General features: G+C 33.7%; 1 protein-coding gene across 1 annotated transcript; it reads right to left on the reverse strand.

Annotated features, from left to right (window-relative positions):
- Positions 1-2258: 2258 nt before the first annotated feature.
- On the reverse strand, positions 2259-16015 carry LOC103983863 (uncharacterized). Its single transcript, XM_018826697.2, has 13 exons — positions 15663-16015; positions 14965-15453; positions 13594-13768; positions 10011-10336; positions 9695-9923; positions 9198-9277; positions 9025-9109; positions 8362-8493; positions 8151-8264; positions 8022-8069; positions 6053-6137; positions 4408-4461; positions 2259-3141 (listed from the first exon to the last, which is right to left on the reverse strand). Exons 2-13 carry the CDS (start codon positions 15168-15170, stop codon positions 3041-3043), a joined length of 1635 nt encoding a protein of 544 aa, XP_018682242.2. The 5' UTR covers positions 15171-15453; positions 15663-16015; the 3' UTR covers positions 2259-3040.
- Positions 16016-17563: the final 1548 nt, after the last annotated feature.

Consider the following 17563-nt stretch of genomic DNA (forward strand, 5'->3'; position numbering starts at 1 on the left):
GTTCATGACATTTATATTAATTGCCTCCTTTCAATGTCAAACTAAGGTTTTGCTTCAGTAAGTTCTTTTTCCTTTTTTCTTGTATGCAAAGATGTTAATTGATATCTTTAAAAAATATGAATAAAATAACAAGCTTTCAATCATTGATAAGTAATCTAATAATGCTTTTTAGTTGTAATTGAATATATATAAGATAATCATACTTTTAAATATATCTAAAATACCTTTTATTACTATCACCAATTATTTGAACTCAATATTATTTAAACAAAATTATATTACTGATGAGTCAATTTGAATTTCAACTATATTATACTTGTAAACAATTGACAAAAATTAACCACAATATTCGATCTATAAGTTTTTAATATTTGTAACGATGTTTACGCTATACTTAATCTTATTGTCAAATTCGGACCAATTTAATAAACTTAAGTAAAATTGGATTTAAATGCAAGAGAAATAGTCTCAATCCATGAGGATTTTTATTTACAATCATGCTCGACAATGAATGGGGAAAAAAAAAAGAAAAGGAAATCACAATCAATTAAAAATTTTATCTCATCTGAAAAAAGTGGTTATAAAATTATAAAAAAAACATTCTTTTCATTTTCATAGCCTAATTAGAGTATTGTTGTTGGTCAAAAAGTAGTTATAAACTACAAAAAAATCATCCTTTTGGATATAATAGATAGTTGACAAGCTAATTGATTTAACATAAAGAGACTCAACTTAGTCTAACCAAAAACTTTTTTCAAAACACTTAAACATAGGGTCATCTTACATTGATATTTTACATTGGACCTAATATTATTGATTAATAAATATGACAATATGTTTAGTTCCAAAATCTTATTAGAGCTATGGCTATCTTAAAGCCTATATTAGTTAGAACTACTTTAGTGCAATCAATTTATTTCACTTCATGATAATGATAGCCATTATTTTATTGTAATTGTATAGATTCCCTTCTATCAATTCCAACCAGTTGTGGAATTCATCCAGAAGAACTGACATCAGCATCTACTTTAAACTTTAAGCAAATTAGGGTTTTGTATCATATAGCTAACCAAATAAAATACCTAATACAAACAAGTGAGAACATTCAAAGAAGAAAACTAAATTATGAGGTCTTTTCAGAGAGCTACCAAACTATTATTGGAGAAAGTTTCCTATTTCACTAAATTTCTTATTGAGATATGGACCATGCACTGAAGTCATCATCACATGCTTGATTGCTCTGTTTTCATTAAAAAGAAGGGGCTTAGAGTAGCACCAGAAGAGGCCTGCATGAGGCAATCTTGGAAGGGTGTAAGAAGTGGAATGATAAAGAACTGAATGTGGCATCTTCCTTCTCTGATCTCTTGCTATAATATCATGTGAGCAATAATTAATTAATCATTGGTAGGTAGGAGGATCATCTAATCCAATGCAATCTGTTGCTTGACTGGTTGTTGCTACTTTTGTAATTGTTAAGTTGGATGAATAGTTTCCATTTAGCTTATGTTCTGTTCATGCCCTGAATCATAAAAGTGTACCATATAATAGGTATAATTCAAATAGATTGCTGTAGCAGAAAAACTTAAAGACTTTTGCCAATTACAAGTGAGTGTCCATAAATATACCAGGAAAAAAAACTGTACAATGGACAGTGAACAAAAACTTTGCTTAAAGGCAAGAAAACATGCAATAAAAATTTGAGTTCTGAATTGAAAGACTATATGGATTTGCTGCAGTTTATGTTTGTTCGAATGTAATTTGATTTATATCCTAACTATGGTCATGTGCATATTATTGGAGTCAGTTTATCTGAAAGTATCTTTAATATATTATCTAATAAAATTAAAATGTAGTTGATTTATCAAGTTTAAAGTGATTGAGGTCAATCCTAATCCCTTCAATCTCATAATTTTTGGCATGATTTAGTGCTTTTAAATTATTTTTGCATTGTTTCTGGGTTTTTACATGTCTGTCCTTTCCAATTAGTATGTGTGTAAATATATATATTGTTGTTTAACTATGATTGCATACCATACTATGGCTTGATTGTCATTGTAAAATCATATTTACGGGAATATCAGGGCATGATTTATTGCACACAAGTAGTTAAGAACATACAAAAATATATATAAATCATGTCCTGATATTCCCATAAATATGATTTTACAATGACAATCAAGTCATAGTATTGCATGCAATCATAGTTAAACAACAATATATATGATGGTACATTTCACATAGACCTACATTTTGGATGCTCAGGTTTCATCTATGTTCAACAGGAAAATTTGCAAAGGATGATAGATCTGTGGATGAAAGCAAGAATATTAAAGAATGCATTAGCATCTCCAAGATTAAAATTACCTAGGAGTTTCAGATTCCCAGAATTTTATTCTTCAGACTGCAAACAGACATGACTTGCAGCATCCATGCAGCAACCTCCATCAATCCACAAGTGATACTGTCAAAAACAAGAAAAAAAAGACCATCCACTTTGTCAGAACAAAATGATTGATGAACAGTTTCCGCATACCATAACTAGATTTGTACAATTTTTTTCTGAATCAAATACAGACCATCAATCTCTGATGAGATATCTCGATGGTTAAGAAGCAATATCTGCAGTTGAAGGGTTATAAGTTTGAATCTTGTGAGCTTGAGTGACATGATATATGTGTTTGAATGGAAGGAGTAAAATTTGAAAAAAAAATATAGACCATTAAAAATTACAAAAAGAAGCAGCTGAACTTGATGAAAAATAACAAAAGCAATTCTTTACAAGAAAAAGGAGATCACGAAGAGCCTGGACCAGTCATGAACAATCTCTCCGAAGCAGTAGAATTCACTCTCTCACTTGTTCCTGCTTCAGCCTAAAAACTTGCTGCATGCAGCAATTTCTGATTAAGCAGCAGTTGCACCTGAGAGAATTATGATGCTTGGAAGCACTTGATTGCTAGATTTCGATCACAATGCATTTGGAGATCAATGTGATTTGTGTAAAAGATGAGCTTCCATGATTGCTGATATTAATCAATGACATTTACGGAGAAGATGATCCCTGACTTTTTGAGTGTTCCAGTTGGCTGGGTAAAGCATTTTCAAAGCTCCGTCTAATGGATTCATCAAACTGGTCTTCTGCCTCTGAGGATGAAACATGTACGTTAAGTTGAGAGGTACCAGATAAGTGGATAAAGCTCCTTTTTTGAGTTAATAAGCAATACATAGTCAGAAAATCTCTTTAAGGTGACTAATATTTGCTAACAAATTAAAGAAGTTTTAGTTAAAAAAATATTAAGCCCTATATTTGCACTATTCAGTATGATTTGATGATAGATTCTGTAAATGGACCAAAATTATTACTTCAAGAATTCTGATAGCGGAATTGTTTAATGTAGCAATTGTGCATGGCAATCAATAATTTTTCAATGTAAAACTTATCTCTGTGATATTTGCCTATGGCTTATATGTAGTAGTTGTGCATGGCAATCAACATATATTTTTCAACATAACACTTTTCTCTGTAATATTTTCTAATGGTTTATATGCCTGAAACACTGGTAGAAATTAGAGTTGAATTTAGACTTTGAGTATTCACCACCAGCTGTTTGTTCCCGTTTATACATGTCATGGAAATCATAAGCCACAGATTCATCATATAAGAAAGAGATGAAGCCCTCCAAATAGAGAGGAGGAAAATAAAGGCTTCCTTATATTTACTATAAAGATATTTGACCTTCTTCAACTATGGATTAGTAGCACGGTCGCTAATATCAGAACCTCAGATTTTCCAGTTTCTAAAACCTAACTCTACTGCAGTTTGTCCAAATAGATCATAACAAATGACAGGTTTCTCTAACGTTTGGAATCGTTTCATTTATAAGATGAGAAGCCTTATGCACATTCATGTAGTCCAAAATATCCTTTATGACACATACTTTAATAGAAACAACAATTCCAGGTTTTCTTCTCTAAATGCCAGGAAACATGTTAAAAAGGAATATAGTATCCATCATCTTTTTGTTCTCTCAGGTGAAGTTACTTTGTTACAGCAAAAACCTGACCCATGATATCAAAACGTGGAAGGTGAAATCCAAAAGTTTCAAACATGGGCCATTCTCTTTATGTCTAATATTTCTCTCATCAACTTGTACTTCAAAAAGAGCTTTAGATATGTAGTTTTGTATATCTAAATGTTTCCTAAAAGGTATATAACCATGAAAGTATGAATTATCATGTATGATGCTGCAGATGGTGGTGAGGAAGTTCTAACTTCTAACTATAAAGGCACTTGTATAATCGTCAACTTTTCCTGGAATACAGATAACATCTCTTGAAAAAGCCAAATAAGAAGTGACTTTCTTTGTCTAAACAAACAACTGGAAGGAAGCAAAGGGAAAAGAGGATTACCAAAAAGTGATTTGATACTTGGCCTCTTCAATTTGTCCTTCTTCTTCAATTCAGCTGATAAGGAAATGAGATGACTGGTCAGAAACTTTCGTAATGTATTTATATGTATAAACACAAATATGTTGCTTATTAACTTTAAAAGGAATTTTGCTAACAAAATATATTCCAGGAAGGAACTATCTGGTAGAGCTAAATACAAGACAACAGGAACTCACTGATCTATGCTAGAAGAAAAACATATGGCAGCCCAACAGAGTATCTTAGTAAAATGATGATTTGGGTCTATGAGTAGTACAACATGTCAGGATAACAACTTATCCTAGTAGGTGATGGTTTAGGACTGTACATTATTCAAACTTTCAGTATTCAATAATTCGAAACTGAGTGTAGTTAGGAATTCCAGAGGTGATGCCGAAAAGCACCATATAACCAATAAACAAGAGAATCATCTTTACCCAGCCATCTTTATTGCAACTTGGTTTTAGCAGCATCTACCATAAATATTTATGGCTAAAGGCCATCATAAATGGACCTCCATATGAAAAAAAAAGATCCTCAAACAATAAATGGCTAAATCAGACAACCACTAATGATTTTTATCATTAAGAACTACAATTCCATGATGAGAAGACAAAGAAGTACTATGTCTTAGCTAAAAATGACCACACAGATTATTTGCAACTATAATTAATTTCAGTAATCCTGATACACCAAACTGCAGAAATACCATACTGTTCTAATTATTGGAAATCTCCCTCTCTTTTAGCCTAAAGTGGAACTTTACACTTTTTTAAGATCCTGACAATCATCTTATTCACTTCCTGCATAGTAAAATGCCATTATTAAATTGGTAAAAAGAAGTTAATAACTATTTTGCTAACCACATGTTTGGAGAAGAGTGGCCCTCACCTGAATGGTGGATGGATCAGATGTACTTGTTTGGCATGAGACAATGAAAATGCAAATGATTCATCATTTTTCCCAACACATGAATCAGTAAAGACATTGTCAAGCTTCCTCAAAGAAAGAAAAAACACATAATATAAGAGAGATAAGCCACAAGGTATAAGGGCTCAAATAATTTTGATCAAAATTCTGCATTTCACATAGCATCATAGTTCAAGTCTGTAACAACTTGGAGTCAGTTCAAGGTATAATTACCTTTTTTTATCATTCTAAAATCCATCAAATGACAGACTCAATCCACCCCTAAACCATCACCCACATTTGACCAGTTTATGTGATAGGATTCTATTACCTTACATTGTTCCCCCTATTTAAAAGGCATGCTGAAGCCAAATAGCCCTTGTCTCCGAAAAAGATTTGCTGTATCTCATCAAGAATGGCACCATGCTTGGTTGAGCAAGCATGATGTCCAGTTAAAGGAATAGTAATATAAACTTCTACATATCAATTATATTCCTCCCTGCTTTTGTGAGGATTTCCAACCGCACATATACTTTGTCCCTTGTGTTTCAAAATGATAGTTAAAAAACATTTATAGTGCATGATTCAGATCACTAGAAAATTGTAAGGAGAATTGAACAGAGAAAAGCATCTACCCAGGGGGTTAAGATAGGTGATGATAGGCACCAAAGGAAATGGTTACTTTGTACCAAAAAGGAAAAGATGATGAATGTTATACCTATTCCAGGCACTACATGATCATTAACTATTTCAAAGTTCTTATATGTGTAGCCCATGAAATTCAAATCCTTGGATGAAAGCATCTGCAAGGGTAAACAAGAAAGCCATCAAAGAATTGCTTGAAAATTGTCAAAGCAAATATTACAAAGAAAAAATTTGCACTCAGAACAATATCATAATCAGTGAACTCTTCCAAGTGTACACTCCACTGCTACGGGGAGCAGGTTCTGCATGTATCAATCAAGCACATCATTATGTAAATTCTTCACGTTCATCACTCTCATGTCCTACCTACAAGATTAGAGTGGCTTTACCCAAATGTACAACTAATATATCAGATCAGATTTGAAATTACTGATACACTTTACAGAGCTAACATAAAGGAAGTCTAGATTGTATATCACCATATGATTTGGAGTAATGCCTCATTCAATTGATTTTTTATTAACCATGGTAGTTAACATCTATAACAATGAGTTTTGCCATGAAAAGCATATCGCCCAAGAAGAATTTTTCTGTTTCTCCATATAGGCTTGAAATTGTTGAAAGCACCATGTAACAACTGAAGAAATGCTTTCATATTTTAGTTGGACTATACCTAAAACTGTGTATATAACAAGGTCATGACTTATCCTATATAATTGATCTCCAAGCCTTCAACAGGCTTGTGTCATTGCTAAAGTTTCCTAGCCTACATATCTAGAACCCTGTTACACTACACACCTCAGAATCAGCATTTGATCAAACATTATCAACTCTGGGATCCATAAGAATAATAGAAGAATGATAAACTCCATCAAGAAACACTATGATCAGCTAGTATTGGTCATGATCACTAAGCTGATATGAAATAACTTTGGCTGATATTTGACCTGGCTCACCTCTTGCTGATAAACTGAAGTTTCATGTATGATTAGGCCAATCAAAATGAGATAAAAGGTTTCTAGACCTACTCCCACACATTATATTCTTAAATGCACCAAAAAAACAATATTAATCTTTTCTTACTAACTTGTCTAATGGTGATAATGTGTTAACTAGCAAGAAGCTAGAAAGCATTTTATTGCCATTAGTCAAGGGTTTCAACCAGTGTCCTAGGAGGCCCTAGGCAGGATCCGGTGGACGGCAGGATCTGATTTGCCATGAAAAAATTAAAACTTCTATAAGAGGCCCTAGGCTTCATGCATCAAGTGTCAATGAGAGACTAACAGAGTCATAATTTTTAGTAAAAGAAAAATGGGAACAAAATATTATGTTAATATAGCGCACCTATCTTTTCCACCGGTACAAAACCAAAACTCAACAACAATCCCATCAGCAGAGATCAGGTAATAGGTTTGACCAGTATGTAATAAGCAATAAATTTGTTGCCGTGTTTCTTGCCATCAACATGTCAGAAGAGTATACCAACAAGGTAAGTATTATCACAAGAGTGATATGCTGATCACAACAGTTCAAGAATGATCCTGATAAAATGTGGTCACACATGTGCTTGTACTGATACCCAATGGCAACAATACAAGCATACAAAGATGCCAATCCTGGTATGCAAGATTCTATTCCATAAGTCTCAAAAAGTAGGAAATGCAATGATATTAATACCAATATTCATCAGAACTTTATCTGCTTAATTATATACAAGGATTAACAACTTTCATGCACAGAAATACACATGAAAATGTATGTCAAACTCTAGTGGGGGATAAATATATACTATATAAATACAAGCATACATGTAAGAAAAGATATCTACAATATGGAGATGCCCAAAATTGTTTTGAAGGCAAAACATGCATGCATATGTAGAATTTAATGAGTATGCATCCGAATGCGGGTATTACAAGCATAAAGAGAGAAAAAGTTAATGATGCAACAAAGATTCAAGCTTATTGAGAATCTAAATAGTCATGTAAAAAAAATCAGTATTTCAAACTAAAAGATTCAAGGAGTCATGGGTGGTTGGGTACCTTTCTCCAAGGGCCTGATTTAGATGAACTCTGAACTTGATCACCAGACTGCAAGACATTGACAGGGAAAGGTGTGCATAGTATATTTATAAAATAAACAATTAAAATAATTTTGACAATCAATCATACCTCTTCAAACTTTTCAAAGTTTTGAGTATCCAACTCATCCTTCACTTCAGGTATAAATGCAGCCTCCATTCGATAAAGATTATCCCATTCAATGCCCTTAAACCAAGGGTGAGCCTGATGTAGTAGAAGTACCATGACTATATGTTTTCTTGCTACAGATTCATCTAAACTTGTTTAGAACTTGGAAAAAAAAAAGAAGCATAGAGACAACCTTTATTTCATCAGCACCCTTCGTACCAAGCCGTTGTTCAACATTGCACAATAGCTTACTAATAAGATCTTTTGCTTCAGAAGATAGCTTTGCCTCATCAGGAAACTTCAGGTGTGTTCGCCAGTTAACTATCTGATTAATTGATCAAAATGGGAAAAAATTAATATGAAAATAACATGTGATAACAATGACATATTAGTAACAATTTCCCAGATGAAAAGAAGCTTTACAAATTGTTTTCCAGTAAAAGACAGCAACTCAGAAAGCAATATAGACTTTGAACATTAAAAGCTGTGGATAAAATAGAAACTAGTGACCAAGACTAGCTCAATGTAGCTAATGGCACTTGTGGAAGTTCTAAATAGAACTTGCCTAGGTAAGAGAACATCCATAAATGATAAAGACAAATAATTAGGAATCAACAATAATCAGATACATAGCTACAAAGATAATTCTTCCATGCCATAATTAATTTAGGATTATGTGAACCATCAACTCTTAAATAAATTCTGAAATCTACTACAACTATCAGGTTACCTTTATATATTTTGAGAAAACAAAAAAGTAACATGTACACATTTGAATTTAAAACAGTAATTTTCCATAACCAGCATGAAGACTGAAATTTGTATTGTGACAGAGGTCCAGGAAATAAGCATCTACCTTCCTGCATGTTGCCATAGGTTCGTCAGAATAAAATGGAGGATAACCTATAAGCATTTCATACATGATGGCTCCCAGTGACCACCTGCGAAAAGATGACATTTAGAGAACATAGAACTCAACGATCTGATGTATTATGGACTGGTACAAAATGCTAAAAACCTAAGTCATACCAATCACATTCCATTCCATAACCTTTCTTCAGTAGGACTTCTGGAGCAATATAATCAGGTGTACCAACAGTAGAGTATGCCTGAGCATATCCGGCAGCATCATAAGAAAAGTCAGGTCCTAGATGACCACAAACTTGTACAAATGTACTTAGCAGAATTTAATTAGTAAATTTGTATATGAAAGTAAAATTGATACGATATTTTTTTGTCAGTGGCATCTCATCCTCAATGGCCCAATAGATAGCTTGGTGCTAGCAGCATTGTATTACTACTGCAATAGCAACAACTTTGCTCCTACATAGAGCAATATGCTAGATTTTTAGTACATAACACTGTACTGCTACTGTAGCAGAAACTGTTTGTACTACTGCAGTAGCAGCTTTACTCCTGTGTAGAGCTATTTCTAGCCTAGTACTCCTTAGGTCACGAATATATATCATAATATAAACTCATGAAAAATTGTCCTGATAGAAAAATACACAACATAAGTAGCTCACCAATGTCCGCCTGTTTCTTTGCCAGTGCTCTAGTTGTTCTTGTTGTGTCCGCTTTGGTAAAGATGACCGTTCATCAAAGTGGGAAGACCCACTGCAGCTCCTTCCATTAGTAATATCTTTTTCTTGTAAATTTGGAAAATTACTGCAGTGCAATGGCTTACATAATCCAAAATCTGAAAGCTTTAGGTGACCAAATTTGTCGAGTAATAGATTATCAGGCTTTATATCCCTGATAAACAAAAGAAAATGTTACAACTTTTAGATTTATGAGAAAAGACAACAATTCTAAGTCTTATTGCAAGCATATTCAACAAACCTGTGAATATAATTGTGTATATGGATGGATTCAATAGCCAAAACTGCTTCACCAATATAGAATCTAGCCTCGTCCTCGTTCAGAATATCCTTCCGCATAAGCAACGTCATCACGTCCCCACCAGGTAGGTATTCCATGATAAGATACAGGTAGTCATCGTCTTGGAAGGAACAATATAGTTTCACTATACAATTGCTATCAACCTCGGCTAGAAGATTCCTTTCAGCTTTAACATGCTCAACCTGTCCTCGACGTAGCATCTCTGATTTCTTTAGCTTCTTCATTGCATAGACGTTACCAGTTCCTTTCTCCCTACAGACTCTGACCTGCAGGATGATTCTTACATGAAAATACATGTACACAATTACATTGGATATGATATGATATTAGACAAAGAATATAAGCATTTAGTGCTTGCTGTTATCTTGATGATTCTTATGCCTTTCAATTTGTGACGAGTAATTTTTTTATGCCTGAAACCAACACAATTACAATGAACATCATATGATATTAGACAAAGAGAATAAGTATTTAGTGATTGCTGCTATCTTAATAGTTATTATGCCTTTCAATTTGTGATGAGTAAATTTTTTAATGCCTGCACGAATATATATGTATATATATATATGTATATATATATATATATACACGTATAAATGTATATATGTATATATGTATAACGTGGGCTATGGGCCAATTATTGGGCAAACATAGCCCAGCTTGAACTAAATGACCCATGAAGAGCTAATACTTATCTTTAATTCTCTCTGTCTCTTTCTTTCTCGCCATTTCTATTACATTTTCACACTCATACCATTAAAAATTGCAGATGTCCAAGGTTGCATGTCATCCAACATAATGGTCTACATCTCTTTCCTTTTTTATCATGATGGGAGTTGACAACCAATCATAGGTTGCTTGACACTACTGCAATGATTGTGAAATGAGATGAGTAAGAAACAGAAACAAAAACATAGTTTGCCAGACCAGCCAGCCAATGTGGTCTTAGCCTAGCCTGACTAACCTGCTGATACTAATTTGCAGTGGCCAGGATCAAAACCATAAACCCACTGTCCAATCCCTTTCAGTCGAGTCAAATGTGAACCTGATAATCCATTAGAATGAATGAAAGATTACTGAACCAACAAAAATAAAATTGGGTTAATTCAATTTAACTTAAGTTGGTTGAGCCATCCAACTAACATCTTAGTCTAAATCCACTTTGTCCAAAAGACCTATAAATTAAATCAAACTTGGTCTGAACTCTAAACCAGGACACTAATACAAAGTATTTAGCTGCAACATCAATGTCATAAGGACTTGTACTAAAACTAGAATAAACAGCCATTTATTACTCATTGTTAATTCATTTTCTATAATTACTGCACCATTGTATTCATTATGGTAGATTACATCAAGGAATCCAATTTCTTTCAGTATGGTATGTACCAAATCATACTTACCGGTCCGAGCATGAATCAACACACAGATTGTCCAATTTTGGGCTTACCACCTGTCCCTTTTTTAAAATCCTAAGAAAGTAAGAAAATTAAAAACCTTAATACATAATCCCAGCTTGTGCACTCTCTCTCATGTTATTTGCTGTGTTTGCATCCACTACTGCATCCCTCAACCCCAGGTCCTTGATAAACGGATGAGGTATTGATCCAGTTTGGCTTCCTTTCAAGAACGAACAATATGAAAATCCCTTCTTTTTCTCCTAATCGGTAGTGTCTAGCTAGCCTCCAGCTAGGAATTCCTTGTGTTTATTTCTTTAGGGTGTTGGCCAACATCTACAATTTTTGCAACTTCATTGGTCTTTTGGCAGTGAGAAATGCACTTGTTCAATCTATCTGTACCATTAGGCCAAAACATCATAATTCATAGCTAGGGCTAATGATTGCTCTTAATGGAAAGAAAAAAGAATGGGAGGATTTGAGAAAATCTTCCTCCACAGCTGCTTCCTCCTTTTCTTCTCTGTTGCCTCCCCTCCTCTCCATTGCCACCACCATCGTGTCTCCATTACCTCGGAGTATATGATGTTAGAAACTAGAGTACATACAGAATAGGATATTGATTTACATATATTACAACTATTGATAATTTTGGAAGCATAATTGAGCAATTTTGCACCTATGAACATGAGATAATGGATTAAAAAACCAGGCATACTGGTCGGTACATGCTGGTATTTTCTAGTCTATTGTGAACTAGTACATTGAGTCACTTACTAATACTTTTTGCCTGACATCAATTCATACTAGGTAGGTTGTTGTTATCTTATAAGTGTGTGGCCTAGTTTTAACTATTGGAACCAAGGGTAACAGATGGTAAGCATACAACTCGATTCGTGGATCCAACAATCCCTCTCCCACTTTTTTAAAGCAATATTCAGCCCTTTCTTTCCTCATTTTTCAACAAATACTCTCAAATCTTCCTCCCTAAGGTTGATTTTTACCAAACCCAAGGTCAATCTTAAGCAATTTAGGGCTCATTTTAAAAAAATCTTATTTGTCTCCCAAAAAATGTAAATCTGAACCTTAAATTCATATTCCTCACTTATCTTTTGTTGATGAAGGTTGTATTCTTATGTTTTGTCCTCCTTAAGATCACAATTTAATTGAAATATATTTCGATAAAAGTTTACAGCATTTTCATGGCATATAAAAGTTTGTCTCTATTACACAATTACTTAATATAGTTAATATGTGTTATTTTGTGGATTCTATAATGTTGTGAGTTCATGCATATTAACACTAATCCAGTGTGAATTCTTTTTATGTCTAGCTTTAAAGGTCTAAGTCTAACCAAGCATTTACCATAAACTCATTATTGAAGATAAACATGAAATATCAATCTTTATAAAACATATATATTATTAGTTCACCAAATAATTGTGGCCCATAGGTTGGATACTCAAAACCACTAATAAAGAATACTAGATTTACTGGCACAACTACAACTATAAAAAAAAGGAGTAAAACAAGATGCATTCTCAAGATACCAACTGTGAGGAGAAAACCTCTCCTCGTGTTTCAACAAAACATTTCAAAAGTGAAAAGCACTCATATTCATCCAGAAATCACACACATCATAAAACTCTAACACTTAAGTCTAGATGCACAAGACCATGGTCATATATGAATGATCGTGAAAGCACAAAGATGGCATCCACATAATATTCAGAAAATTCATGACCTAAAAAAATAAATTAAATGTGAAGAACTAAGCAAAAAACATGAAAAAAAATCTAATAATGTAAAACTGTCCCACAAGTGATGCAAGCCTCACAAATCCATCAGTGCAGCAAGAAAAAATCTACTTCGACTATGCTTGGACAGAATAGGTGCTTGTGCAAACAATACACTACAGGACTATTTGCCAAATAAAAAAGCAATGAATTGAAGAGCTTCCACCATACAAAAAATATACTCGTATGAAATATTACAGCTAAACTGCAACGAGACATTCTCAAATAGTCAGAAATCAAGAGACATGTACATATTTTGAAAGTAGTTATTTTTCAAAGCATGAGTATTTGAGTGCAGTTGTAAAAGCATGTAAAATTTGTAGAAAAGTATACCTCCCCAAAAGCACCTTTTCCTATCATTGTAAGTAATTCAAAATCATCAACCCCCATTCTATGCCTTTGAAGGCGCATGTATTCTGTCTCCTTCTGCTCCAAATACTTTAAAATATTGTGCTGATCTTCTTCAGAAACATCAGCATCTGCTAGTTTCCTCTCCAAATTATAACGTCTGTAATAGAAATATGAGTAATTGTTACCACATATTTCAGAAAGAAAATCTTTGTTGGCATGTAATAAACGGGTACATACATGTGAAACAAAATATGATGAAAAGAAAATGAACAAAATAGAGAAACTTTAAACCATTAGAAATAACTAGTTGATAATACCTCTAAAAATAAAAGCGAAAATATCTAAATATGGCACACATGGACAATATAAAGAACCTGGAACATCTAAAGCCAATTAAATTGCACTAGTTTTTATACTGCCAATTAATATAAAAAGTTCAGAAGGAAACTTCCACGAGTGGTGGGTTTGTGAAAGAGAGGAACTTAAGCAAAGACACCATTGCCAATAGGCACAAACATGGCAATTTTATTTTGGCTTTAGTAAAGGATTGTTGTGTTACTTATGACATCATGTACGGTTCGACTCAAAATTGACTGTTGTATTACTTTCAACATCTTATAAAAATAAGTGCCAGCAGGAATCAATTTTGTTCTATAAGAGCCCTAATGCTTCCTAATATAAGCACACCATGGCTACATATACTCATATAGTACCATTGAGTCCTTTGTCTAAACTCTAAAGCATCCAATTAGTGATGATATGATAATCACCACTGAAGAAGATGAATGAGATTCTTGAAGGAAACATAATTTAGAACAATATCTAGAATTCGCTCTATGGAATTCCTCCTAACCATTACTTAATAGGAAGGTTCAGATCAATGTAAATGCTGTAATAGCAGTCAACTGCAACTTAAGACCCTGAGGTCACCGATACATAAAAATAAAACTAACATCCAAAAGAGAAAATGTGTTCCAATGAACATATTTTGTATGTTTCTCTATTTGTTATTGAATTCAGTTGATTGTTAGACATTCTATGGTAATACTAAAGAAGATGATATTCAACAGTTTGATTCCTACTGCTGGGTGGAAAATAAGAACAATTTTATGACTCTAAAGTTTATAAGTCAATGTTTTACATATCAACGATTGACCACCACCTCTGATGCCAAGATGGTCAAGAATTTTTTTTTTCTCCTGACTAGTTTTTTTCTCAAAAAACAATCAGCAAATTCTAAATATTCAAAGAAGAAAAGAAAAAGAGATACATGTTGTCTAGCTCCATTTTATTAATACAATAAAAAAGTAAGCAAAAAACAAAGGAGAAAATATTGTTTTTCTACAGCCATACCGTTCCTTGCGTTCCTGCAAATTTTTCATCTGTTCCTTGTAATGATTTTCTATGTATTGCTTGGCAGCAGCCACCCTTTGCCTCGTAGCATCCGATGGTGATTCTTCAGTATCATCCAGTCCATCTAATAATCCCATTTCACTCTTTTTAGTCACACCCTTCTCTCTTGGCTGAAACTTCTGAAACCAACTTCTGGCTGAATCCATCAGTGCCCGCAAGATAACCAACTCAGAATATCTCTGGTGCCACAAAACCAAGATCACTATTCACCTCTATAAAGGTCCCTTTCAACCCTACATATAAGAGCAATGACCAGAGCTATACTTTTACATATGTCATCGTTATTGGACAAAACTCAATACTTACAAATTGTCTAATTGCAATGCGATTCTCCTTCTATTCTTAGACAAGATGCTAGATAAGTAAACCTTACGGAATAGAGCACTGGCAGACCAAAGAATCCTTTCAAGTCCTCACGCTGATATCATTCTGCAATCAAAAGGGACCTTAAGCTGTCAAACAATCCAATCTCAGCATCTTCTAACAACAATGACAACATCAGAAGAAACAGTAGTCTAGTTTTGATATAATATACTACTCCACTACTCCTCAACGAACCAATATCTCGAAGCTACAAATGAAACCAAAAACACCAGCACTAAAAACAAGCCCTGATCCAACAAATCCAGAAACAACACCTGATCCAACAAGAGCCTCGTCCGCAACCACTCCAATTCACTGGACATAATACACAGACATTCCTCGGAGCACCGGAACTTCAATCCAAAAAAATTCGAAGAAGAGGAGCAGAACACCCTACATTCCGCGTGGAGAGAAGGAAACGATGAGGGAGGAAGAGGGAGGAGACAGGGATTGGAGCTGATGGGTTGAAGGGAATGGAATTCCTCTAAGATCAGTGGTGGGGAACTGGGATTACGGCCGGAGAGATCGGCCGATGAAATGGGCATGGTTTAATGGGAACCCCAGAATTAATTAGGAAGGGTGAGGGCGGAGGAGCGGAGACCGCGGCTTCTGATACATTCGAAGTCAAGTAACGGCCACTCCCTCCTACCCCCACGGTGACCGTACCCCCACTGCCCTTTTCTATATATAGAAATGTAACTGGTAAAATGACACGTGTGTCCTTAGTTAATTGCTATTAGTTGACCATCCTTTGACTAATAGAATATATATTTTAGAAATACTAATTGATAAAATCCATAAAACATATATATTAAAGTTATTTTTCATATTAAAATTTTTTAACTGAGCATTATCAAGTATTCTTAGCAGTAATTCGTAACCACAAGCAGATGTTGCGGAGAATATATATATATATATATATATATATAATTTTGATAATTAATCCTTATCGATCAACTAATTGAAGCATTGACATAGAAGAAAAATAGTTGAATTACTTTCCACTTGACAATGACATGAGGGTGGTTATGATCTGTCAACTTCTGTCAGACAATGATTCATGAGATGTATCTCAAACTAATAGTCCATAGGAGGTCATTTGGGCCTATCGCTCCGGTGAATAAAATGTCAAAAAGGAGATGTTGAGGTCATTAGAAATAATCTTCTCAGTCGGTCAAGTATAATAAAATATATGACTTATTTTAATTCAACGACCAATTACATATTACCTATTTAGCATCCTAGCCCTAGACTTGAAAAATTTTATATTGAAATTCTTATAGTTACGAAAGAACGAAAATGATAGGTAAAAAGAAGAATTTTCGTCAATTTTATCGAGCAATTTCTCACCACTCTACATATCACCAACGTAATTATTGAGCGATGCCAACGCATATGTAAAACGTTGTCATTTACATTGTCGCATCATCTCTCATTGTTTCTCTCTCCTCAACATTGTCATCCAACGACATCGTCATCTACAATATTGAAATTATCATTTTATTTATTATTTTCATACTTTGATCGATAAAATCATCGACGTAATGATAAATGAAATCAGATATTTCACTTTCGTAACTATATAAATTCCAATATAAATTTTTAAAATCAAATAATCGAGATGCTAAAATAATATAATTATTAAAAAAATATATAATTAACCTTGGCAAAGATGAAAAATAAAAATAGGATGAATAATTTAAAAAATCATTTCAATATTTCTTTCCAAATAAAACAATAATATGTTACCCAATAAAGCTGATGCTTGCAACAAAATTCGTCCAATTACGCAATTGATTTTATTACATGGATTTGGTAATTATAACATCCTTAGTATGTATTCAGAATGTATGTGGTCATCCAGTTTAACAAAACGCCCCTCGTAATATAACCATATGCATACGACTGTTGCATGAACGATATGTTGTAATCACAAAAATCCTGCATATGCTTACCTATAAATCACGTAGAAAATCCTAAAAGATTATGACATTAGCAGATTACGCCTGAAAGCACCCACTTACACAGTTTATCATCACTTCCGTAAAATCATCCAAAGGAAACCACAGTCCAAATAATTTCAGATGCTGATGGGATATTAAATAGGTAAATGAGATTGCATCTAATCAAGAATACTTCTCAAACATATACATGCAAACCCTCTTTGGCTTATTGT

This window comes from Musa acuminata, chromosome BXJ1-5, assembly GCF_036884655.1.
Source record: "Musa acuminata AAA Group cultivar baxijiao chromosome BXJ1-5, Cavendish_Baxijiao_AAA, whole genome shotgun sequence".
Classification (NCBI taxonomy): Eukaryota; Viridiplantae; Streptophyta; class Magnoliopsida; order Zingiberales; family Musaceae; genus Musa; species Musa acuminata.

What these genes read in the sequence shown, in the direction of transcription:
- LOC103983863 (XM_018826697.2), bottom strand. Translation starts at nt 15,170, where the DNA reads ATGGATTCAGCCAGAAGTTGGTTTCAGAAGTTTCAGCCAAGAGAGAAG. An exon ending in TTGCAGGAACGCAAGGAACG is followed by an intron (nt 13,769 to 14,964) that starts GTATGGCTGTAG and finishes TTTCTATTACAG; the next exon opens with ACGTTATAATTTGGAGAGGA. An exon ending in AGGGTGCTGATGAAATAAAG is followed by an intron (nt 8,265 to 8,361) that starts GTTGTCTCTATG and finishes CTACTACATCAG; the next exon opens with GCTCACCCTTGGTTTAAGGG.